General features: G+C 36.6%; 1 protein-coding gene across 3 annotated transcripts in view; it reads left to right on the forward strand.

The window, feature by feature from the left end:
- The window catches only part of CNTN1 (contactin 1), a 270,443-nt gene that overhangs the window by 175,064 nt on the left and 68,419 nt on the right, over window positions 1-26,960 (forward strand). For all 3 annotated transcript variants that reach the window (XM_045587921.1, XM_036457218.2, XM_036457220.2), the window contains one exon: window positions 18,580-18,700. In XM_045587921.1, the coding sequence (XP_045443877.1) occupies window positions 18,580-18,700 (121 nt within the window). The remainder of the gene's footprint in view (window positions 1-18,579; window positions 18,701-26,960) is intronic.

Here is a 26,960-nt window from a genome sequence, read left to right on the forward strand (position 1 = left end):
CGCCAGGTTTTTTGGGCAGTGAGCGCAGCCGAGGTGTTACAGTAGGAATTAGTAGTTCATATAGTCCGGCCCTCCAGCTCTCTGAGGGACCGTGATCTGGCCCCCACTTTAAAAAGTTTGAGGACCCCTGGAGCTCTTTTTAAAAATTCCAGAACTATCCATTTTAAAAAGCCAAACTAAGCTTTGAGTCAGATTCAGAGTTATTTTAACTAGATGGAGGATTTTATTCTTAAATATCATTAAATAGATTTATAGGATAACTGTTGATGCATCATCATGTTAATGCTTTTTTGTATCTCAAATGCAATTCCTTTTTTTTTTCTTCATTTTAATCAAATAGGTTTAGCTGTAACTCTAAGCCTATAGTGAATTCACTGATTTTCTTTGGTTCTGAACTAACACTTTAAAAAATGACAACTGTGCCCTAGCTGGTTTGGCTCAGTAGATAGAGCATTGGCCTGTGTACTGAGGGGGTCCCGGTTCGATTCCAGTCAAGGGCACATGCCAGGGTTGCAGGCTCAATCCCCAGTAGGGGGCATTCAGGAGACTGCCGATTGATGATTCTGTTTCATCACTGATGTTTCTATCTCTCTCTCCCTTTCTTTTTCTCTCTGAAATCAATTATATAAATATATGTGTGTGTGTGTGTGTGTGTGTATATATATATATATATATACACATATATACATATATACATATATACATATATATATGTAAAATAAATAAAAAATGACAACTGGGTATCAGCAGAGAACTATTTTATCATTATATCATGTGATATATTTTCCTTATATGTCAAACTATGTTGATATGCTAAATCATCAGCATACCCAAAACTAGTCAAATTAACCCAAAATCTTTAATAATTATTTCTTCAAATTGTGTTTTGTTTTGCAAGAAAAGCAAATGATACTCAGTATGTACTCAATGTAAGAAAAACTAAAGTGAGTTAAACAGAAATCTTATTTTTTTGAAAATAGACCTTTACATTTGCTTATTTCCTTGGTTTTATAAATTGAATAATTCCAACTATATAACAACCATAATTTATAAAAGTAGTTAATAGCTGCTGTGAAGTCTATATAAACAGATGTTGGGGTATACATTGCCTAAATGAAGCTGAAACTCTTATTTGCCGAGCCTCTTGAGGTTTTTAACACAATAGTTACATTGTGTTGGTTAATGTAAATAAACATTTCACAAAAAAAGAAACTAGCAAAGGGAGAGGGGAGAAAAGAGCTCTTTCCTTTAAAGAAGTGAAAAATAAAGAAATCGCTGGAACACTAATTAGAAATAAATAATAAAGCAGACCATAAGAATGTAATAGACTTTGACCCTCACGATCGGCCCCACCCCCCTCCTTTTGCAGAAGGCAGCCAGAGATCCCTGAAGTTGCCCCTCAGTTTACCCAAAGGAGAACTCTGACTGCACACCCATGCTCTGGACTCACCAACCCTGGTTTCAGCTCAGCCCACCAGATAATGATGCATGAGGTGTAGGAAACATGTGCCCTGGCTAACTATGCAGCTTAATTGAGTGAAAATATCTCCTGCACATTTTAGCACTTTGGCATTTTTGCCAGATAGTTTTATTTTATTTTATTTTATTTTTTTATTGTAGATGAACAGATGGGATCCAACTCTCTAAATATCAAAAAAACAAAAACAAAAAACAAATAAAAAACGGGGGAAAAGATAAGAATACTTTAAAATAAGTTCTTAAACTTCGTTCTGTCTTTTGAACCTAAGAAACCCATAAAGCTTTCCCTCACGCCTTCTTTCTCTTTTAAGGCAAACTTCAAAGCCAGACTTCACTGCTAAATGTACAACACAGGATCCAAGGGCAAACACCATCTGTGTTTGATCCGCCTTGTGAAAGATAATCCTGATGGCTAGTAATTGCTTCTGCACTCCTTATTAGACCATGGTCCTAGTGGCTCTTTCTATCTAAAGCTGAGTGAACAAAAGCGGGGAGGGGCAGCTGTAATACTTTCAATAATAAAGATAAATTTAAAAAAAATTAAAAACCAAAAAAGAAAACATAATAGAGATATCAGGTATTAGGGATAGCAAAGAAAGGAACATTGCTAATAAGTTACAGGTAAAAATGTCAGTATATATATATTGGTTTCTTAAATAATATTTTGATATTTAAAAAAATTGTGGTAATATTTCAATAATTGAGTATCATTTGTTCATTTAAAAATGTTGTACTGAGCACATACCACAAGTCTGGAAAAGTGATGGGTGAATAAAATACTGGCAGAAACAAATATAGCACTGATCCAAAATAAATCAGAGCTAAATCTGTGAGTTTAAAATTCAGATGTAAACATTTGGTTGCTGTTACAGTTGTCAAATGTTTTAATCATTTTAATTGCTAAAATTAATATCTGAAGCTCTAATTAATGAAGAGATTATAGACCTCACAGTTTAAACATTTTATTTCAAGAACCTGAGTTTTTATTTTCCACTTTAATTTTAGTAAGTAATTTTACTTAGTACTCAGTGCTTTAATTTTAGCTTGCTGTTCCAGATTTTGACCACTCTGTGGCAGCCTTGCATAAGGTTTCAAATTTCAGTCTGGAATGATTGTTTATGAAATTAAACAAATATTTTCCCATAGACTTACTTCAAACTATGAAATGGCTTCTATTTTGATTTTCTAATTCATAGCTATTTACTCCCTAAAATACCAAAGGCAGAGTCATTTTATTTACCAATATAATTTATAATCCCTCTTGTTCTAGAAAGGACTTTTGTCTACTACTTATTTGATCGTCAGAAATTATTTTTTTAATAGCCATCTATCTTTTGTAATAAACTTTGAGTCATTTTCTTTAAACTCTTTGACAACATTCTTCCTGTCAGAGCTATTATCTTTGTTGATCACATGAGTTTCTTAAACTTGGAATTCTGGCTGTTGCCAATGTCATTTTTTTTCCTTCTGATTCTCTTACAAATAAATATTAACATTGTACTTTACCAAGAAGTTAATTGTTTGATCTGCATTGGATTTATAAATAAAATATGAATTATTCGGAGGCTGGGCCACAACCAGACCTATAGGCTCCATTTTTTTTCAATTCGGATCCTGTGACTGAGTCTATGAGTAAGCCTCTCTAAGCCTCAGATTTCCCCCTCTAAAATGTTATTAATAATTCACTTACTTCATTCAGATTACTTCATTGGGTTTGCAAAACCAATTACTTCATACCATTTTTGTGAGGATTCAATGAGAGAATGCCTATAGATTGCTTGGCACAAGATGTGGCCAATTGGAAGTGATTATTATGAATACTCTTTATAATAGAGAATCATTCCCCACTGAAAATTACAATAGCTTTTGCCAGATAGTTTTTTTTTTAAATTTTAGATCCCATATTTCATAAATTAATTATTGCACTGCTTGCGGTGTAGGACACTTAGTCCAAGAAAAAAAGATTCTCTGTATTTCCTTGCTGAGGATAGTAAAGAGACAATAAATAGTCAACATTTGTTGAGTGTTTACTATTTGGCCAGCATTGGGTTAATTGTGTTCCATGTATTTCTCAGTTGATCTTCATAGCAGTCTTCTATGGAATGCATATTATTGTTGTGATCTTCTCCATTTTCGAGGTGAGAGAACTGAGGATTACAAAGGTTAAGTAACTTGCTGAAATTAATTATTCACCTTGCGAGCAGCAGAGGGAGGATCTGAAACCAGGTGGTCTGACTGCAGTCCCTGTGCTCCTCTCTACTCAAACTTATCATCCATTGGTTAATATTCATACCTACGTTTATGTAGATAAACACTGTAAGACAGTAATGTTCAACTCAGAATTTATGCTATACTCTTTTTTTAATTGTTTAAAGTTTTACATATGTCTCCTTTTCCCCCAATTGACTCTCCCTGACCCAGTCATCCCCACCACGGCAAGCCCCCACTGTCCCAGTGACTATGTCCATTGGTTATGCTAATATGCATGCAAATAAGTCCTTTGGTTGCTCTCTAACCCCCCTCCCTCCCCTGCCATTTGTCTCAGGATCTATTCTTATTCATCAAATTATGTTGATCATTATATCCCACCTATAGAGATCATGTGATATCTATTTTTCTCAGACTGGCTTATTTCACTTACCATAATGATCTCCAGTTCTATCCATGCTGTTGCAAATGGTGAAAGAATATTCTTGATTAATGAGCCTTTTATGTTCACTCAAGGTTATCCAAATTACTTAATTTTTGCTATACTATTAGCTACCTTGCAATACATTGTAATCAAATCCACAGAGTCTCAGGTCATCTACCTATAAAATTCTTAGTGATCTCCTTTAGGTAGGCAGGTGTATGTGTATGTTTGCAGATATGTGGATATGCATTTCTTCTGACTATATTGACAACACCATTCATAATTAAAAAAGACAGATTTTATACGCTTAGGCCATATTTCTTTTTTTTTTATTAATTAGACTAAACATGTCACAAAAATATGTTAAATATGTGTGAGACATATATATATTTCATCCTAGAGCATATTATGAACTTGAACAGAAATTTTGCTTCTGCAAGACATGCCCAAAAAAAGGGGGGGGGGGAGGGGGAAGAGGGAGAAATAACAATAATAAAACAGGGTCATTTTATTTATTTTAATTTCACATTTACTCTGTTCACTGTTGAGCAAGGTAAAGGTTGTCCAGAGTTATGGAACAACAGGTTGGAAGAGAACACGAGGGTAGAACAGTAACATGGGAAAAGGCAAAGGTCAAATTAGAGCTACAGAAAGCAGGCACACATATGTAATGCCTTAATCAATAAATAAATTAAAAAAAGAAAGAAAGCAGGCACAGTGAGATGATATAAGCCTTTAAACCCAGAGCTATTTTTCTGCATAGGCGACTTTGGTCGTGACAACTGCAGGGCGGTTGGAGGAGGGCAGTGTGTATGGGCATCTGTTGAACACGTGTGTGACCAAACGTCCTATAATACCGGGGACAGTCCCCACAACAGAAAATTATCTGATCTAAATTGTCTATTGTGCCAATTGAGAAACACTACTCTAGCGGAAGATTAAAAAAGAGAGACTGGGAATAAATGGATTGGCTGCTGACAGGTTTTAAGCAGGATGTTAGGAACAAAGAGCATTATATTATTTTGAGCAGATGAGAATGCTGAGGACAAAAAAATTTATGAGGCTAAAGTAAACATTGCCAAGAAAAGTATGGAATAGAGAGTAGATTTCATGGTTGTTGCTTTTTTGTGTGTGTGTGAATTTAGCGTCATATATTTTTATGAGCAGTGGAAGAGAGAAAGAAATATGTAAATGTGTATAATCCCTTGACATAGTCTGTGACACATAAACTCATAAAGGCCTTCTACCATTGGCCAAATATTTTCTCAGTTCTTACCAGTAATTAATTGAAAAAAAGCTAGAGAATTCTGTCATATCTCTCTCCTTTGCATGTCTGTGTGAACATATGCCTTTTTTGACCTCCCTTTTACTACCCTAATATATTTCCTTAAACCTAACTATTGTATTTTATTTGCTCTTCCCATCCGTTAGCATGGAAGTGGGTATCTATGTTCACCAGGTGTGCCTATTCTCACGTTATCTTCTTATCTCATCACACTGCTAGTATAGAGACCACGTGAGACAAAGTTACTCTCTAGCTAGCATAACATCCCACAGCCTCATCTATGTAAGCATTTGTTGGTGGCAATGTTAAGCGCAAGGAATTAAGTACATATAGAAGCAGTCTTTGTTCTTCAGAGATGTATTGGCTTGGGGGAATCTCCAAAAATGCATAGAATATTAAAGACCCATTTGTTTTATATAGAACCCCTTGCATACTTAAACATTGCTGCAGTAATTATTCTGGCTGTTGTTCTTGCAAAATACAGTGAGTATTTCAAAAAAGAGAAAATAAGCATGGAAACTTTATAGAGTTTTAGCAACATTAGTATTTTACATCGTGGACTTTGATTATTTTATTTCCGATTATATTATTTTGAGCAGATGAGAATCTATACTGTTTGTCATTAGCAGTAGCATTTCCCCCCCCAACCCCCAAAGAAAACACCATTAATTTTTTTTCCAGTTTGTCATTAAGAATAAAACACTATATATATAAAAATCAATTATATATATAATTGATTTTTGGCACACACCTACTGGGGATGTGCCCACAACCAAGGTACATGCCCTTGACTGGAATCGAACCTGGGACTTTTCAGTCCACAGGCCTATGCTCTATCCACTGAGCTGGTCTTGCCATTGAAGAGTTAGTTATATGATCTTAGACAAAACAGTTACTCTGAGCCTCAAGGTTCTCATTTGACTCATGACGATGTTGGGCTACATCAGAAGTTTTGAAAATAACAATAAATAATTTTAGCAGCAGAATCCTTTTTATTTATTTTTTTTTTTTGCAAAGAAAATTTAAATCAGAACTCCAATAAATTATAAAAATGAATGTAAGGTTGCTCTGACTGAAGAAATTGTGTGCATGTATGTGTGCATGTGAAGGAGACTACATAGCCAAAAGCCTAACCATAGGGTTCTCACTCTTTTCTGTAAAAAAAAAATCCACATTTTGATCCTTTCCTCTACCAAGTGGTCCCTGAAGATCTTCAGAACCCTGAGGCCAATGGGAGCCAATTTAAAAACCATACAAATTAAATGATACCCAAGTTTTCTTTCAACTCTAAAACATAGCTTCTAAATCCAAAGCTTTGATGTTTTTGCCCCTCATTCAAAATACTAAGGCAGAGACTTCAAGAAAAATTTCTTCTTTTTTGAGTTTGAATTTAAAATGATCCAGTTAATCATAATTGGACTCTTTGGCCATCAAGATGGTCAAATTTAAGGATGTTCAACATTTCCATTGGTTCTATATATACTGGGTGACTTCCCAATAATTTTTCTCCACCACTTCCCTAATTTATGTATGCTTTTCAATTTTTAATAACATTACTTCATTTTAATGTTTTTAAGGGATATATATATATATATATATATATATATATATATATATATTAAGGTGACCAGACCAATTTTGGTGGGACAGTCCTGATTTTTAACAATTTGTCCCACGTCCTGCGACTTTTTAAAAAAGCCCAAAAGATTTAAAAATTCTTTCCAAAAATCGGGACTTTAAAAAAAAAAATGTTTTACATTCTATCTTAATGCTGATGTATTCCTTAAAATCACACTAACTTGAATGGTAGATAATATTAGGAAATTAGTGTTAATTGTGTGTGAAAATGTTTTTTGTTTTGGTTTTTTTTTTATCGTGCAAGAGAATGTTTTTACTTTTTTGGAGATTCAATGTAATGTTTTGAGGAGTGAAATCTGATTTATTTTTTAAGGCTTCAACAATAGGTGGGGGATAGAGAAAATAAAATATAGAACCAGCTATATAGGTAATTAGATAAAACAAATATGGCAGGAAGTTTACAATTATTGACTCTAGTTGGTTGGTATACAGGTGCCATTGTACTGTTCTTTCTATTTTCTTATTTTTGAATATATAGATAAAATAAGAACACATTTTATTCACCCTGCTATGAGGCAGTATACACATTTACCTACCAAACTAAGAACTTAAATCCTATTGTCTGATCTATAAAGCACTAGTTTGGTGATAGCTTGACCTGGTGAAACCAGGACTGTATGCTAACTATTAAACCTTCCACCAGTAGCTTAACTCAAAATCTCAAATTTCTTCTCTCTAAAATGAAAATGTTAATAGTGTCTCCCAAATAATTATAAATTAAATAAGACAACGAAGATAAAGTCGCTAACAAATTCTCATATGTAATATATCTAAAAGGCATTTAATAAATTAGTAGTAGTGATAGCAGTGGCAGTAGCAATAGTGGAAGTAGTAATAGCAGTTTTAATAGCAGCATCTGTAGCAGCTTGAACATCTGGCTTTTCTTGCCCCCTATAAGCTGGAAGACTTTTTGTTGCCTCACCTTAAGCATCACTTGCATGAGAAATTTGAGCAATGGTCTTAATAATTACCATACTTCTTGGCATCTTCCTTCTTAAAGGTTGGGATGTATATTCTGTGTTTCCAGTCTACAGGAAATTGTTTTGTTTTTCATATTTGTTGATATATTCATATTAAGATTTTGATAGAATAAGTTTCTGTGGCTTGAAATAATTCTATTGGTATCCCATCTATTCCTTGTATTTTCCCAACAATTTCAGGCAGGGTTTGTTGGAAAAGACAATAGTGTTGGGGAAAATAGAAGGCAGCAGGAAAAGAGGAAAGCCAAATTGGGATGGTTTGGCTACATAAAAGAAACCATAGGCATGCATCCACAGGAGCTGAGCAGGGCTGCTGAGGACAGAACATTGTGGATCGTACTCATTCATGGAGTCACTAGGAATCAAAGCCAACTCAATGGCACATAACACACTTGCATTAGTAGCAGTAGTAGTATCCTATTAACAGCCACAGCAGTAACAGTAGTAGTGTTGTACCCTCATCTCTAAAATATAGTTAAGCCTGGCCTGTGTGGCCCAGTAGTTGAGTGTCAACTGATGAACCAATAGGTCATCATCCAGTTTCTGGTCAGGGCACATGCCATGCCCAGGTTGCAGGCTCGATCCCCAGTGTTGGGTGTGCAGAAGGCAGTCAATCAAAGATTCTCATGATTGATGTTTCTATCTCTCTCTTCTCCCTTTCTCTCTGAAATCAATAAAAATATATTTAAAAAATAAAATAAAAATGCTTAAGAAAATTACCTATCACACAGGGCTATTGTTAAGAGCAAGTGAGTTTGCATATGTAAAGTATTTATAGTAATTCCTGGCACCTAGGAGTCCTTAACTAAATATTTACTGTTGGTCATGTTGATGATGGTGGTGTTTAAGTTTAAAGTTGTATGTAACGTAAAGTTGTATGTTACTATAGTTAAGTTTTCTTTAACATAACCAGTCAAAAGTAAAAAAAGAAATGCTTATATTTTTCATGAGTACAGCATGTATTATACATATACTAGAGGCCCAGTGATTGAAAATTCATGCACTGGAGGGGCGTCCCTCAGCCCAGCCTGCCCCTTCTCACAGTCTTGGACCCCTCAGAGGTAGGAGACAACCTGGTGATCACACCTCTGCAAGTCTCAACCTGCCCTGGGCAGCTGCCATCCAAGGCTTGCCTGTGCGTTAGGCCAGCCCTGGGTGGCTGGGAGTCTGAGAAGACTGGGGGACTCTGGCCTTGCCATGCACCTGCTGCCCAGCGGGGCTGAGGGGACTAGGTGCTGCCATCTTGTGGCTGTGTGCACCATCATCTTTGAGGGCATGGCAGTCAATTACCATATTCCCTCCTTATTGGCTGTGGGCATGGCCACCTTTAAGGGTGGGACAGTCAATTAGCATATTCCCTCTTTATTAGATAGGATAATAATTTTTACTTATAAGTTTCTAAACTATTCTTTTAAAAGGATGTGCTTTCTTCCAACCTTCAATATAGATGCCTTCATTCTGAACTTTTATAGAGAAAAAAAAATATGTTTTTGTTGATATATAGCCATTATGAGTTATACATTTACCCAGCCCTTGTTTGTACCATATTGGTAATATTTTTCATTATGATTAGTTCAATTGTTAATATAACTTAGTAATTAAGATTCATTTATGCTACAGGAATGAGTTAGTTCATGTCAGAAGGGGGAAGGAAGATATAGGCATTTATATTTTGGAAGTCTTTTGATTCAAATTTGGGAAATTTCTAAGTGGTAAACCACATATACACTTTGGAATATCCCTGAGCTGTGCTATCACAATTTCCAGTATGTGATTCAACTCTCCTCATATGAAGGGAAGCATTCTGTAATTCAGCCAAGCTGTGGTTTTTAGTGAAAAATATAGAGAGCATTCGTATCTAATTTGTGGCTAGAATGTGCTGAGGTCCATGATCTTCAGTTGCTTTGTAAGCTTTCTGTTGACCACTGAGAACTTCTACTTCTCCTGAGGTATGAAAAGTGCTAGTGCCATTTATAAAACCTCCAGGAAAGCTTTTCTACACACACAGCTATATTGGAAGTGATATAGTATGTTTTTCCTTTGCTTTCCTTCTGAGGCATTTTAATGCCACACCTTCACCAAATATAGAGCAAATGAGAATAAATGTTAAAGTCACTTATTATTGCTTTATAAAAGTAGGTCTGTCATTACCAACTAATTTCTAATGTTTTAAAAAGAGCTGACTTTTAAAATGAGTTTAGCATTAAACTTTTAAAATAGTTTAATTAAAACTTTCAGAGAATTTACTATTGTTACGGAATTTTTGGACTGGGACCTGGATTCTTTGCCTGATGGAATCGAAGAATGAATCCACTATAGAAAATGTTATAGCAAAGGTGGAGATTTATTAAAGAACAAGTACAGACTCCCACGTGGGGAGAGGGAGAGTCCCACAGAATGGACTCCCATGTAGGAAGTGGGGAAAGGGTCCCACTGAGTTCCTTTTCCCTGTGGCTTATAAAGGCTATAAATCCTGGTTCCCTGATATCCCCTCTGATTGGTTCACGTGTCCCATGTAAGGTTTGATCCTTGACTGGTTACTATAGTAATTTCTGTGTTTAAAGATCAAACCTTACATGGGACATGTGAAGTTTTCCCCTTTCCTTCCTTATTGTTTTCCTATCCCCTTTGGGCTTTCTTCTTCTCCTTCTGGATGAAGGGCTTCCTTCCCTTTATTTTGTAAATATAGACCTCTTGCTGTTCCCAGCTCCCTCATTCTATGGATGTACTTGTTGCAGCTTTTCAGCTCCCCTATATTATGGAAATGTACTTTCTGCTGCTCTTTAGCCCTGTGCTTCCTCCATGGTCCCCCTAATTTCTAAAATTTCCTAAAACCTGTCTTTTTCACCTCCAAAAATTCATGTTTCACTATGAAGAGCCAATAAGTGTAAGTTCAATATAATATTTTGACATAAAATAATTTGTGTCTTTCATTAAATGTGAAAAGTATAAAAGTAATGAGCCCAGTATTGATTTCAGAATAAAATAAATAAAGAGCACTATGCTTCAAATTGAGAATCTGTGGAAAAACAAGAGCACTTTTATTAAGAAAAATATAATGTTAAGTTTAGAGTACTCAGATATATTTTACAGAGAGCAATTACAGTGCCACAATTTGTTTATTTTTATATTATTATTTTTCTGCTCTCAATTTCTTTATTTTAAAAGAAAATATTTTAATTTCTGAAGTGTTTTATTTTTAAAATTTAAATTTAATCACATGGCTCATTGAAATAACAGTTTAATAATAGGATTATCATTCTCCTAGAACATAAAGCAAAAAAGTAGTGAGTTTACATAATGAAGCATATAATTGAACTAAGTGCTTTTTATTTTGATGCAAACATTGTTCTTTCCATAATATTATTATCTATGTCATAATAGTTTAAAGTTATTTTACTTAATATCTCTCCATTAGTGAATATTCGGTGTCAAACTACAATGCTATTAAGGATGTCAAAGCCTATTAAAGTAGTCTTTTTTTTTATATATAAATATATAGTGTTTAAGTTATTTTATTTTACCATAATTGTTTATTTTGCTAAAATTACTCAGAACTATGTTCTAATTAGTCTTTAGAAAAAGTTACCTTCCTCACAATTTTCCTCTTCCCCTCAAATATCTTTTAAATATAAGTTATAAGTAATAAAATAATATTTCTTTACCTCATCCATTGGAATAATTCTATTTATTAGTAATATGGTATGAGGATTTAGGCCAAGTACAAACTTAGGCACATTCTCTGAGGTCAACTTCACTTCTGAAACCTACTACACATTCTGGGAGTTGCCAAAACCAGTCTCAGTTTTGATTTGCTGGGAGTAATTCACAGAACTCCTTGAAAGCTATTATACTTATGGTTATAGTATTTTACAGGAAAGGCATACAAATTAAACTCAGCATAGGGAAGCAGTGCACAAGGCAGAGTCCAGGAAAAGAATCAAACGGAGCCTCCTCTGTTCTCTTCCCAGAGAATCAAGACACATCACTCTATCAACCTTGGTATGTAGCAATAAGCACAGAGTATTGCCAGCCAGGCAAGTTTACCTGAGCTTTGGTTCCAGAGATTTTCTTGGGGCTTAATCACATAGACATAACTGATTGATTGTCTAAATGGTTAATCTCAGTCTGTAGGTTGACTGATATCACATGATCCCGGACGCCTGAATCCCAATCTTGTTCTTTCTGGTGGAGCCCAGCTCCTACTCTAATAAATGTTCAAAATATATTTTATTGTTTTGTTTTTTTTTACAGAGCGGAGGAGAGAGGGATAGAGAGTCTGAAACATCGATGGGAGAGAAACATCGATCAGCTGCCTCCTCCACATTCCCTACTGGGGATGTGCCCACAACCAAGATATTTAATACCCTTGACTGGAATCAAACCTGGGACCTTTCAGTCACAGGCTCATGCTCTATCCACTGAGCCAAACCAGTTAGGCCCCAGCTCTTACTCTAAAACTAAACAGGTGCTGCTAACTCCCACACTAAATCACATTGCTAGACTATTCAGTATGACCCAAGGTACTGAGGCAAAGAAAGACATATAGGTTACCTTTCAGAAGCTGAGGACAAAGGTCAGGCCTCTCTTGGGAAATGGCCCAATTCTTTATAAAACATTTGGTTGGAAAAATGGGCTTCCATTTTCTTATATGCTAATGCATTCTCTTCTCTATAAATTTGCTTTTATTTCTGAAACATTTATATTTCTTCATGGAATTAGTATATAAATAATTTGAAATATATTATTTATGGGTATCTGATCTTATGTATATGAATAACAATAGTTGTTCCCAATTCAGCTTTTAAAAAATTTGTAACATTACTAGAAGCCTGGTCCATGAATTTGTGCACTGATGAGGTCACAAGTTGTGTGTGTGTGTATGTGGATGGGGTGGGAGGTGATTGCCTTCTGGGCAGGCAGTAGGATGCCCTTGGTGGCCCAGGATCCTTTCTGTCTCACTGACATTCATGCTGGTTGTCGGGAGCCACCTTTTGGCCATTTTTATATTGTTTCTTCCTGTGGACTGTCTAGGGAGGAAAAGCAGCCACGTTCCCAGAAGCTGACTTCCTAGAGCACATGTGTCAAACACAAGGCCCGCGGGCCAAATCCATCCCGCCAGGCCTTGCAATGTGGCCCGCACCGCGCTGTCATCACTGCACTCCGCTGTGTTTCCATCACAATGACAGTTTATGACTGTTCAGTAAACCATTCGGCCTGCGATTTAGGCTGGATTTTAGATTTTGGCCCCTTCTCTGATTGAGTTCGACACCCCTATCCTAGAGGCTGGGAGCGCTGTCAGGATCATGCTGGTGGCACTGGTCCAATCGTGCCTAGCCTGTTCTCTAGAGATTGGACCTGTAGGACTACTGAGGGAATGAGTGGCTGCTGAGCTCCTGCTGTGGGAGTGCACTAACCACCAGGGGACAGCTCTTGCATTGAGCATCTGCCCCCTAGTGGTCAGTGTGCATCATAGAGACTGGCCTTTCCAGGCATTCTGGTTGTTCTGTTCCTTAGGATTATCGGGTCTAGTAATAATTAAGGTCGTTTTTAAACATTCGTTTAAAATCTTGCTTGGCGTTGACTTGTATTGACATAACCTTCAAACACGTGGTATCTACAGAACGTGTGAAGTGCAATTAACAAGTTTTGCTTGAAAAAGTTTGTGTTTGGTTTGGTTTTTGTTGCAAAACTAGGGCTAAGAAGATGGCGGATGAAGAGCATATTCGGCACTGCATGCTTTACGAGTTCCAATTAGGAAGAAAAGCAAGTGAGGCTGCAAAAAACATCTGTAGTGCTCTTGGTCAATATGCAGTTAGTGCCAGAAAATGCCAGCGTTGGTTTGAGAAATTTCGCGAGGGAAATTTTTTGTTAGATGACAAGAGTGGTCGAGGCCGTGTGTCCAATTTTGATCAAGAGCTTGCGACAACTTTAAATTGTTCACAAAAAACAATTTCCAATCAATTGCGTGTACTTGGCAAAGTCCAAAAGTTTGGAAAATGTGTTCCTCATGAGTTGACCGACAACAACCGTAATCAAAGAGTCACAATTTGCAGTTCGCTCCTCTCTCGTCAAAACCGTTTGCCGTTTTTAGAGCAAATTGTTACCGGAGATGAAAAATGGGTGCTGTATGTTAATTTGAAAAGGCGGCCTCAATGGTTGGACAAAAATGAGGCTCTGCAGCCCAAGCCAAAACCTGACTTGCATGTGAAAAAAGTGATGTTGTGTGTTTGGTGGAATTTTAAAGGAATTCTTCATTATGAACTTTTACCATCTAACCAAACCATTACAAGTGCAGTGTATAGTGCCCAATTGGAAAGGTTAGCCCAAGCTTTAAGAGAAAAACAACCCGCGCTGATTAATCGGAAGGGCGTAATTCTTCACCACGATAACGCACAACCACATACTGCAAGAATCACTGCTGAAAAACTGCGCCAGTTGGAATGGGAAGTTCTCCCTCAACCTGCATATTCTCCTGATATTGCCCCTTCCGATTACCATTTGTTTCGTTCTTTGCAAAACTTTCTTCTTGGAAAAAAATTTAATAATGAAGAATGCCTCAAAAATGCATTGACCGAATTTTTTGCATCAAAATCACAAGAATTTTACAACAGAGGGATTAAAATGTTTCCTGAGTGTTGGGCACAAGTAGTAGAAAACAACGGCAACTATATTGTTGATTAAATTTTGTTGTATTGTTTAAATAAATTCGGTTTAAAAAAAGTATTAGAAAACGACATTAATTATTACTAGACCTAAATATATATATATATTTATATATATATATATATATTCATTATCTTGCCTGAAAAATTGTATGAAATTACTAAAATGATTTAATTAAAATATTTTAGGCAATAGGTGTTTAATTCATTTATACAATATTTATTTGTTGAATTCCTCATGTATGTCATATATTTCAATAAGTTATTTGTATGCAATAATAATTAAGTCTAGTTCCTCTCTCAAGGAATTCCAGTCTAATAAAATAAATGAACAACTAAACAATTATAGTAGAGAGAGATAATTATAACAAAAATGTACAAAGAGCAATGCCTCGCCCTGCCTTTGGGTTCCAGAGAAGAAAGGGGCATCTAAACTATGACTTGAAGTTAGCGAAGTGATAAAAGTGGGACATATAGGAATCTAGACATTGCAATAGATATGTACACAAGTCTGTAGGAAAGAAAATAAATGATAAAGTGTAAGTTGTCTCCAGAGGCTAGGAGTTGGGTGAAGGGATAGTCAGAGGAGGCAGCAAGAGTGTATACTTCATGCTGATACCAAATAAAATAAATCTCATTATGTGCTTATGAGGTGCTGCAATTTTCATAGGCTATATTAGGGGTGTCGAACTCAATCAGAGAAGGGGCCAAAATCTAAAATCCAGCCTAAATTGCGGGCTGAATGGTTTACTGAACAGTCATAAACTGTCATTGTGATGGAAACGCAGCGGAGTGCAGTGATGACAGGGCGGTGCGGGCCACATTGCAAGGCCTGGCGGGACGGATTTGGCCCGCGGGCCTTGTGTTTGACACATGTGGGCTATATGAACTTGCTAAGCGAATTCTGCTTGTAGCTGAAGGGAATATACATTATCTTAAAAAAGCAGATGCCAGAATTCTTGATAAGCAACTTGACTAGTTCATTCAAACAATGTATGGTTAGAGTTACGTTCCTGGTACTATGTTGGTTCCTATGGATACAGCACATATGGATATATATATATATATATATATATATATATATATATATATACATACATACATACAGGGATACGATGCTGAACAAAACAGGTGTGTTTTCTCCTTCATTAAACTCACAGTCCTCCGTATATTCAGATTTTAACCACATAATTATACAGTTATTTCATTGCAATTGAGATATTTACTATGACATGAGGTAAGAAGTGCTATGACAAAATATAACAAGAGAAAATGGGAAGATTTGCTTGAGGAAATGACCTAAAGTGGTATTGGTGGGGAGAGGATAAGGATTATTTGGGTGATGGTGGTAAGAGAGTGGGGAATGCGGGATTTAGGAGAGGAATTACCATGGAGGACCAGAGATCAGAGAAACCAAGGTGAATTTAAGTCCTAGAAAAGGAGGAGTGCTCCTTTGAAATCAGAGTGTAATTGAAACAGTGGCATGAGTTGAGGACAGAATCTACAGAATGCAGCCAGATTTGTCATTGTAAAACTCTTATCTGGGAAGGGGACACTTTCTAGAGGTTTCAATTTGTCTTTACAGAGAGTATAAATGACTGATCATATTTGCATTTTTAAAAGGTCACTCTGGGTGACAAATGGAGAAAAGAATAGAGTGAGATGGGGTGGAAGTTGTGACCAAACAGGATATAGTAACTCAGTCAGAGATGTTGGTAGATTGGAGAAGGGCATAGGCAGTAGTGATGAAAAGGGATGGATACGGTGCAGTATTTATGCTGGAATTATAAGGAAGTTGAAGAAGAGAAGAGGTTGAGAATGTTCTCAAAGTATTTGGAAAGTGTGTTGTCATAGGTGACTAGAAAAATTTAAGTGTTTGAGGAAGAAAAATCAAATGTTAATAGAAATAAAGTAAAGTGAGTTGAATAAATAGGACAACCATAATAAAAGGGATTGAGGAACAAGAGGTAAAGAAATGAAAAACAGCAAAGGCTTTAAAAAATAAGTGTGGTCAGAATCCAAGCAGCCATCAAAGAATTAAGCAGCTTAACATGAGGAGATAAGCATAATTCTTAGTCCAGGGGATAGAAGAGAAGACCAGAGAGAAGCAAGAGATGGGAGTGGGAGTGGATACTAGCAAGAAGGCAGAGCACTGGGGGAGGAGACGGTCACTGGGAATTCCTGCTGAAAATATAACCACCTGGACTTTAAGAATAGACCTTTGAAATGGAAGATAATTCTTTCTGTTGATTTGCCCTATCCTGTGGGATACAACCAGTTCCAGCACCTTCAGTTCTCCAGTAAACTCACTTTACTAGGGAACACTTGGTATTAGTAGGTTTTATGACAGAAATATGGAGAGGGCTGCGTTTCTAGCCTGGAGGTCCTTCGACTGGCAAAAAAATAACTAAGAAAGCAGAAGGAAAGAACTCGCCTACCCCAAGAATTTATACAACAAACCTTAGACATCGGATGTTTAGCCCATCTAGATCTCAAGAGACAGCAAGACCCTGAATGACATTAAATTGTATAACCTCTATGTTTTCACTCAGAATGACTAGTATCAAGGAACAAGGTGTGTAACCACTGACCAATTCTTTATATGGAGATAGTAGTATTCTGTTACAATCAGCTGAATTGTTCAGATTAAAACTGGCTCTTATTCTTAACCTCATTCACCAAGCAAGGACTGCAAGCCCAAACACCTTCCAAAACCAGCCTGGAATTTAATATGTGAAGGGTCCTTTGGGGGAGCCTATGATGAAGTGAAGTATCTATTCATGTAGGGTCATTAAAATAAAATAAAAAACTGCAGGTTTATTATATCACATAAATAATACCCTCCAGCGTTATGTAAAATATTAACCTACTTATTAACCATTCATTCTTTAATATTCATTCTTTAATATGATTGGAAAAGTACATCAATATGTTTGGTTCTCAGGAAAGCCAAATTGACTTTTTAAAATTCTCTTAAGAGAATTTTTTTGTGTGGAGATAATGAGCAAGGATTAGGCATTGTCTCACTACCAGAGAAGCTGAATGACTTTAGTTAAATTACATGGATACTCTAACTCTCACGTTTATCTTTAGTAAAATGAACATAATAGGAACTATCTCCAAAGAGAATTAAATGAGATAATATGTATACGTGCATAGCCCAGGACCTGGTATAGACTAGGCATTTGGTAAATATTAGCTAGTTTTAGAAATTTCAGTGAGGTGTTGTGTTATTATTCCCAAGCAAAATCCCCTCGAACCTTCTTCAAAATATATATATAGTACTGAGTACTCTTTTGAGCATTGGGAATATAGCAGTGAACAAGACAAAAATCCTCACCCATATGGAGTTTATATTTTGGCAAAAAAAGAAAAAGAAAAAAAAGAAAAAAGATGTAAGTAGAATTTTCCTTTTTGACAGTTTCTGTAGACTTTGTAAAATGAACTGTGACACATCCTGAAATTAGTCAAGTAGATCAATTTTTCCAGACCACGTTAATAATTCTTCCTAGCCATATAGCATGAATTTGTCCTCACTGGCATTCATCAATAAGATTTTTTTTTTTTACCTTAATATTTCTCTTTAAAAGGTCCCAAGTCACAGTGTCTGTCATCCCTTGGTTTCTCCCAGTATGGTCCTCTGCTAGTAGAAATGATAAAATATTAAAGATACTGGGGCTAAAATGGACCTTGAGTAATTAACTTACTTTATTCCACCCTTCCCCCCAGGAAGCCCAAAGCTTAAGTATCCTGAGCAAAGACACGTGGTTGGCATATCTACAATACAAGCCTTTTCATGGGGTTCATTTTATTAGACTAAAAATGTCCTTCCTGTATCCTACATGCCATGTAATTGGTCAAAAAATGTACTGACTTGAATGCCTGCTTCTTTGCCCCCAGCTGGACAACAATGGGGAAATGCTCATTCGCAATGCCCAGCTGAAGCATGCAGGCAGATACACGTGCACCGCGCAGACCATTGTGGACAACACCTCCGCTTCGGCAGACCTTGTTGTGCGAGGTAAGAGTTCCCTACTTTCTAAAATGATAAAGCCCAAGTCGTTCCACTTGCAGAAATATGTATAATCTTCTGGTAACTCTGGCCCAAATTCTTAGATACTCCGAGTCTTGATCCTTGAGAACAGCTTGTCATGCCTAAGAATAATTTCTGCCAGACAAGTAGTAAACAACACTGATTTTGTTTGTTTTACTAACTATATGTCTTCTAGAAACTTATACCACAGACCCCCTACTAAACGCTTGTGCTTGTAAACAGTGCTTACCAGAAGTTCTCAGTTCCTGCTAATACTTTTTTATGTGCTGAGTATAGTGGTGTTTCCTTCTTTATTTTTTCATGGAAAAAATATGCTTGTGCCAATGTTATCTGTTCATTACTATCATCTTAGAATCTAAACTGAATTTATATGTGTGTCATGTTTCCATTCTGTGCTTGTGTTCAGACTAGTGCTTTCGTTCTTATACATATTTGAGAGAGTGCTGATGCATATTGAAAATGTAACCCCTTTGGTACTGAATACTGTAAACATGTGAGGACATGCTTTATCTTTTCCAAAATCATCCATAGGCTCTTCACTCGCTGTCTGCACCATGAAAATCATTCCTTTTAACTAAGCACCCAAGAAGTTCTATGGGTTACCTCAGCCCTTAGCCTTAATCTCTCACCATTCCTCATAACCAATCCCACCATCCAACTAATCTACAAAAATATCCTAGCATTTCTACCTCCGTTCCTTTCCTTGGTGCATTTCTTCCATGGCCTGTTCTCATCATTTGTTGTTCACATCTTACCTATCCTTCAAAGTGTGACTCAAACCCTAGCCAGTTTTGCTCAGTGGATAGAGCATCAGTCTGCAGACTGAAGGGTCCCAGGATCAATTCCAGTCAAGGGCACACGCCTGAGTTGTGGGCTGGACCCCAGTAGGGGGTGTGCAGGAGGCAGCTGATCAATGATTCCCTCTCATCATTAATCTTTCTATCTCTCCCTCTCCCTTGCTTTCTGAAATCAATAAAAATATATGTATTTTTTAAAAAGTGTGACTCAAGTATTAACAAATTCATGAGTCCTTTCTGGATGTTCCAAATATGAGCCTCTCTTTTAGAATTTCACAACAATTACTACTTCTCTAGTGTTTTATAACAATCTGTGTACCTGTCATATTCTCTACTGTTGTATAATTTACATAATTTTTAATTAATTTTAGTGAGCTGCAGAATTCCCATGCATAGTTTCATAGCTCTCATTTTCTCTCTGTGTCTATATCTAATTTTTCTATTAGAAAAAAGTCTACTTTTTTATATTTTACCTACTAGAAATATGTCTTCACCATTATTTAATTGCACATTTTGGTTAATATTTTTGCACAGACAAATAAAATGTTATCTGTGTTTTGTTTTTCTCAACCCCTCTTCCAGATCTAGATCAATACAATTCCACCCAATCTCATGTGCCTTCTGTAGTTTCCTGAAGAGCATTGATAATATGGAGTCCCAATGTCAAACTGGGAAATTGCTGAGAAGTATTTTATTCTAGTTCACTGTGTTCTCCAAAAAAGCTTTAAGAATTCTAGCTGAAATTTCTTTAGCCAACTGAACTTAGACATTCATTTCACATAACACTTACTTGAATATTAATAAGACTCCAAAGCTACAAAATACTAAATCAAAGAGAGTTCATTTAATTTAGAGTTCAGTTTATTCTTGTGTTCTTTTAAAAAAATATATTTTATTAATTTCAGAGAGGAAGAGAGAGGGAGAAATAGAAACAATGATGAGAGAAAATAATTGATCAGTTGCCTCCTGCACACTCTTTAATGGGGATTGAGCCCACAACCCGGGGCATGTGTCCTGACTGGGAATCAAAACTATGACCTTTTGGTTTATAGGTCAATGCTCAACCACTGAGCCAAGCCAGCTGGGCTCTTCTATTATTCTTTATTAATTACTAGAGGCCCAGTGCACGAATTCATGCATGGGTGGGATCCCTTGGCTTGGTTTGCAATTGGGCTGATCATGGCCATTTTGCCCAGTCCGTAGGGGGCTGCTGGGGCCTAGTCATCCAGGGAGGGAAGTTGGCCAGTCGGGGAGGAACTGTGGGAAACCTTCAAGGTGTGTCTTGCCCTTCTCTCCCAGTCCCAATCATCTGGACCCCAGCAGCAAGCTAACCTACTGGTCAGTATGTGTGCCCCCTCATGGTCAGTGCTCGTCATAGTGACTGGTTGAGTGGTTGACAGAAAGGTCCACTAATTGGTCTGACACTTAACATATTAGGCTGATAGATAGATACATAGGTAGGTAGGTAGGTAGATAGATAGATAGATAGATAGATAGATAGATAGATATTGATTATATTATTTTCCATACAAACAACTGAAGACCTACTTTTGTCCCACCCTGTATTAAATGAATATTATTATTATAATAGTGGTTATGTTAGAATATATTGCATCAGTTTCTTCATATAGTAATTGTGTTATAGTAAACTCCCAGTATTCAGGAAGTTTTACAGATATCACTGAAGAATACTAATGATATTACTCACACATACTTAGATTATTGATAATCATCATACTGTGTATTTTATACAGCATAATATGCATTATTTACTCAAGAAAATAAAACAATAGCAGGAATTATGTAAAATTATAACTATTTTCATTCCGTAACACCTTTAGTCTCTAGAACAATACCTTAAAGCAATGGAACTTGGCAAATGTACTTAGATAGCATTTTAAGTCCCTGCACTGCATCATGTTCATAAAATTATACGAGCAGATGAAAAGTATTGCTTTGCATTTTATTTTATTTTTTGGAGATCTAATTGGCTTTATTAAATAATTCATGAACTGAACAGCATTCCATCTATCAACTAGAAGGGTGCTCCCTGCTTAGCATTTTAAAAGTTAGCAGAGTCATAATTATTCTGAAAACTTTATTTCTAAAAATATAAAAGGTATTCATTTTATATCAAGAGACATTTGCAATGAAAATAGTGAAATGAACTTTCATATAATTTGTGTTAAAATGTATATAAACTAGACCTTCAAATATGCTTTACATATTTAAATCATGGGATATAAAATTACTTTATTATATTTCTTATAATATATGAAGAACAACTTCCTTAAGTAATATTATTATCAGTCTATTTATCCACTTAATTACTTGTTTTCATCTAGTCTAGGATATTATAACCTGGAGGCCCTGGTCAGACATCAAGGGGTCCATACACATCCTGAAATTGTACATAAATCTCCATGTGTATGTGCATTTTCCTAGGAATAGTATTAATGATTTTCACCAGATTACATAGCCAGCAATGGTCACAATCATCTGATGACATCAATTAAAAATAATATTGTATCAGTGTAACAAGAATTTATGATATATTAGAACCAAGCTTTTAAAATATATGTGTGTATAATATAGGCAAAGAAATGTATGAGTCAAACAGCTATTAATTGCTCAATATTTAAAAATCCTTCAGGTTTTAAAACTATTCTTAGTTTAAGAAAAAAAGAATCAGCTATAGGACTTAAAATGATTTTAAATTTATTTTATAAAAATCTAAATTAAGAGGATTGATACAAATTTCCTTCTGTGTTGTTGTAACAAATGTTTTACTTCTTAAGTCCCATAAAAATGCATTTCAGTTTGTTAAATCAAGCATGTGTGACGCATATGTACATCCCTGGATGAATGTTCTTTAGCAAAGCTATTCCTAGAGGATTTAAAACTCTTCAGCTAAAAAAAAGTGTCCTTTAGGGGGAAAGACTTTTCAAGATTTATTCAGCAGCATTGTGGGAACATTTATGCAACGTGCCAAATCTCAATTCTCTTTCATGAGTGCACTTTTGGACAGCATTCAAAAATGGACCATAAAATTAATCCACAAAAGCAAGAAATTAGGCTTTGACCTTCATATTTTACTGTTTTTCCATGGAATTTCTGTAATATTATAAATATCCTTGGCAATGCTATCGGCTTTGTTTGCCATTAAAATGGCCAAAATAGAAAATGCAATAATTATTATAATTTTCAGACCCCCCCTTTTTACATCTGATAAAATGCATTAAACAAAATGTATAAAGTGCAAGGCTGAAATTTAAAAAGAAAAGGAGAGAGAGAGAGAGAGAGAGAGAGAGAGAGAGAGAGAGAGAGAGAGAGAGAGAGAGAGAAAAGACTTTCAGTACCTGAAGCATTTGGTCTCATTCTCAATCGCAATATAGGCTGCATGAAATTTGGAAATTTTTAAAATATATTTTTATCGATTTCAGAGAGAGGAGGGAAAGGGAATGGGATGTAGAAGCTTCCTCCTGTGCATCACCTACTGAGAATCAAGCCCACATGACTTGGGCATGTTTCCTGACAGGGAATTGAACCATGACCTCCTGGTTCATGGGATGATGCTCAACAAACTGAGCCACATGGGCTGGGCTGGAAATGCTTCCCTCCCCGCCCCCGAGAGTAAGGGAGAAGGAGAGAAAGAAAGAAGCATCAATGATGAGAGAGAATCATTGATGGCTGCCTCCTGCATGCCCCACACTGGGGGTGAGCCTGCATCTAAAACGTGCCCTGACCGGAAATCGAACCATGACCTTTTAGTTCTTAGGTCAACACTCAATCACTGAGCCATGCTGGCCAGACTATAAATGTTTTTAAAGTAAGTGAAGTTAAAGTGGGTAATATAAAATTGTTAAATCATTTTATCTCCAAACCAAATTTGTATTTTTATATTGTTATATTAGAAACTTAGACCATTATCTGCAGATTTTTATTTAAATGGGAATATGTATGTATATATTTCTCTAAAACTTTCCTCTTTATTTCTAAGGCCAAATATAGTTACAGAATGAAATAGCATATAAGTTAGATGTCACCTTTATTTGATGTAATCCACTGAAGTTTTTATTATTTGGCCTAATGATATGGTTACCAGATTCTTCCTTAAGGAGGTCATTTTGGTTGATGACTAACCCACTTTTAAATTCTGTGTTGGATAAATGTACATAGCCAAATAAGTAATATGATACAAGCTGTCAATATACATTTTAGTCTGAATAATATTGTTTTATTTTATACCATCATCATAATGGTTGGCTAATGGTCTTTCTTACAGAAAATTCTCTTGAGGATGTATTACTTCCAGCTACTCTATATTAACAGAGACCATATACAAGGCTTCCCTTTCTTCACTGTCCAGGCAAATATTTTTGAATCATTTACTTGGAGTTGTTTCAGATTAATTAGTACTCTTTTTTTTAAAAAGTATATAAAATAGATAAACATATTTTGTTAAGATACAAAGGGTCCTAATGATCCCTTAGCAAATTATGCATTTATTATGTATTTTCCTTCCAACTTTTTAAAAAAAATTTATTATTATTGATTTCAGAGAGTAAGAGGAAAGATATAGAGATAGAAACATCGATTTTGAGAGAGAATTGTTGATTGGCTGCTTCCTGCACATCCCCTACTGGGGAGGTAGGGGTGGGGGTCAAGACTGCAACACCAGCATGCCCTTGGCTGGAATCGAGCCTGGAATCCTTTAGTCTACAGGCTGACACTTTATCCACTCGTGCCAAATCAGTAATGGCTCCTTCCAACTTCTTTACAGTAGCTATATAAAATCTCTGCAGGTATGTTCAAATTTGAATATGCAATTTTAAATCTAGATTAGTCCTTAAAATCATCTAAACAACTTTCATTCTCTTATTTTATTTTTTTAAATGTTCTATTGATTTTTAGAGAGAGGGGAAAGGACAGGGAGAGACAAAGAGAAACACTATTGTGAGAATAAAACATCTATTGGGACCCCCACCAGGAATCAAGCCCCCAACATGGGCATGTGCCCTGACTGAGACTCAATCCTGCAACCTCTCAGTGCATCGGATAATGGCCAACCAACTGAGCCACACTGGCCAGGCTTTAATTTTACAAAAAACTGATCTCTGAAAGAACGAGACTTGCCCTGTGTTACCCATCTCCTTTGTGACAATCATCTTGGAACTCCAATTCAGTTTTCTCATTATAATAGGCTTTTACAGATATATAAGAATAAAATATATAGTTAATTTCTAAAACATCAATAGCTAGTACTCTAAAATTTAGTACTCTAAAACTTTCTATAGTTAATTTGATGTGGTCCAGAAAGATTACCAAGTCTGTCCTAGAACTGCTGCTGCGAAGTAGCAAGTTGCTGATTTTGGCTTCTGCTCTTTTCCCCTTTCCTTTCCATCATATGGCACATACTAATAAATAGTAAATTATTTTTAAAATATTGTGGTAAAAGGTAAAGCCAAAGACATGTACTTTAAAAGTTTATATTTCTAACATTTGAGTTATTTAATGTTCTATTTGTATGGCTAATTCAGAGACCCTGGGTATTAGTGAAAGAAAAGGGACACAGAGTCTGCCGTCATGTTAAATGTTTGTGAAACTCTTGGTGCTAAATCAGGATTTAGATTTCTGTGGTCTCAGCTGTAAATATTCATAGTGTGTTTAAGAATTCCTGTATGTATTGAACTTATTATTTCATAATCAAATGTGGGTTTATATTCAAAATTATTGTTAAGGTATGACACCTAAATTCATTCAAAAGGAGCTTTAAGTCAATTTAATCATAAAATTTGAAACAAAAGAGAAAAAGGTTTTGTGTAGTATATACACAAAGTTAGACATGCATACAAACACACAAATACCTATCGCCCCCAATACACACACATAGACACACACACACACACACACACACACATACACACCACATTCATGTGAAGAGATACAGAAAAGAGAATCACTTTAGGCAGAAAGATGTGTCTTAATCATCACAGTCAAATCAAAGAGAATCTTTGAGGTAGTTTTTCAAGTATTTGGGTCAAAAAAACACACACATTTACCTCAGATACTTGGATAATTGCCTCTGCTTTCCATTTGCTCTGGCCAAGAGAGTTTGCCACAGAGACAGTTTAAAGATTCCAGCTCATTAGCCCTAGTGGGAATGAGACAGGAAAATGACCCTACCTGCTCTCACTGGCTGGAACAATGATGGAGCACCATTCTGAGGCATTCAGGCTCTGGTTGCCACTAAACCATAGCAATACATCTATCAGTAGTGAAGCCCGCCCAGATTTTAAGCATTTTCCTCTCCATTGAGAATCAACAAATTCAAAAGCTACTAGAGGCAGTTCAGTTCTCTATAACCATCCTACCTAATAAAAGAGCAATATGCAAATTAACCATTACTCCGCTACACCCACCAGCCACACCCACCAGCCACGCTCACCAGCCAATCAGAGAAAGTATGCAAATAAACCCAACCAAGATGGCTACAACTACAGAGAGCAGGCGGGAGGCTTGGGTTTCTCAGGCAATGGAAGAAGCCAAGCTGGCCTCAGCTTCCACTCAAAGCTACAAAGTTTCAATTATAGAAGGTAAACAAATCCAAACAGAAATGGTGGCAGCCATGGAGAGAGCAGGAGGCTTGGCTCCACTCCAGGCTACAAAGTTTCAATTGTAGAAGGTAAATAAATTCCAGATACCAGGGCATCTGCTTGGTTCACCAGGAGATGTGGCTAGCCTGCAAACCACCACAGGCCCCTCGCTCAGGTCACCCCACACCCCAAGAGGACCCCTCCCACTCTGATGTGGGACACCCTTCAGAGCAAACCAGCAGGCCCCCACCCATGCACTAGGCCTCTATCCTATCTAATAAAAGAGTAAAATGCAGATTGACCATCACTCCAACACACTAAATGGCTGCCCCCATGTGGTCAGAGATTCTGCCCCCTTGTGGACACAAGATGGCTACCACAGGATGGCCAGCAGGAAAGGGCAGTTGAGAGGGACCAGGCCTGCAAGGAAGGGCAGTTGGAGGCGATCAACCCTGCAGGGGAGGGCAGTTGGGGTGACCAGGCCAGCAGAGGAGGGAAGTTTGGGGCAAACAGGCTGGCAGGGAAGCAGTTAGACATCATTAGGCTAGCATGGGAATGGTTAGGGGGTGATCAGGCTGGCAGGGAGAAGTGGTTAGGGGCAATCAGAAAGGCAGGCAGGTGAGCAGTTGGGAGCCAGCAGTCCTGGATTGTAAGAAGGATGTCTGACCGATCCCACCAGGATTGGGTCTAAACGGGCAGTCGGACATTCCTTCAGGGATCCCAGATTGGAGAGACTGCAGGCTGAGCTGAGGGACACTTTCCCACCCCTGTGCATGAATTTCGTGCATCAGGCCTCTAGTTATATACTAAATTGGAAATGATGAGTTGAAATGT

Source organism: Pipistrellus kuhlii, unplaced genomic scaffold (genome assembly GCF_014108245.1).
Source record: "Pipistrellus kuhlii isolate mPipKuh1 unplaced genomic scaffold, mPipKuh1.p scaffold_m20_p_3, whole genome shotgun sequence".
Lineage (NCBI taxonomy): Eukaryota > Metazoa > Chordata > Mammalia > Chiroptera > Vespertilionidae > Pipistrellus > Pipistrellus kuhlii.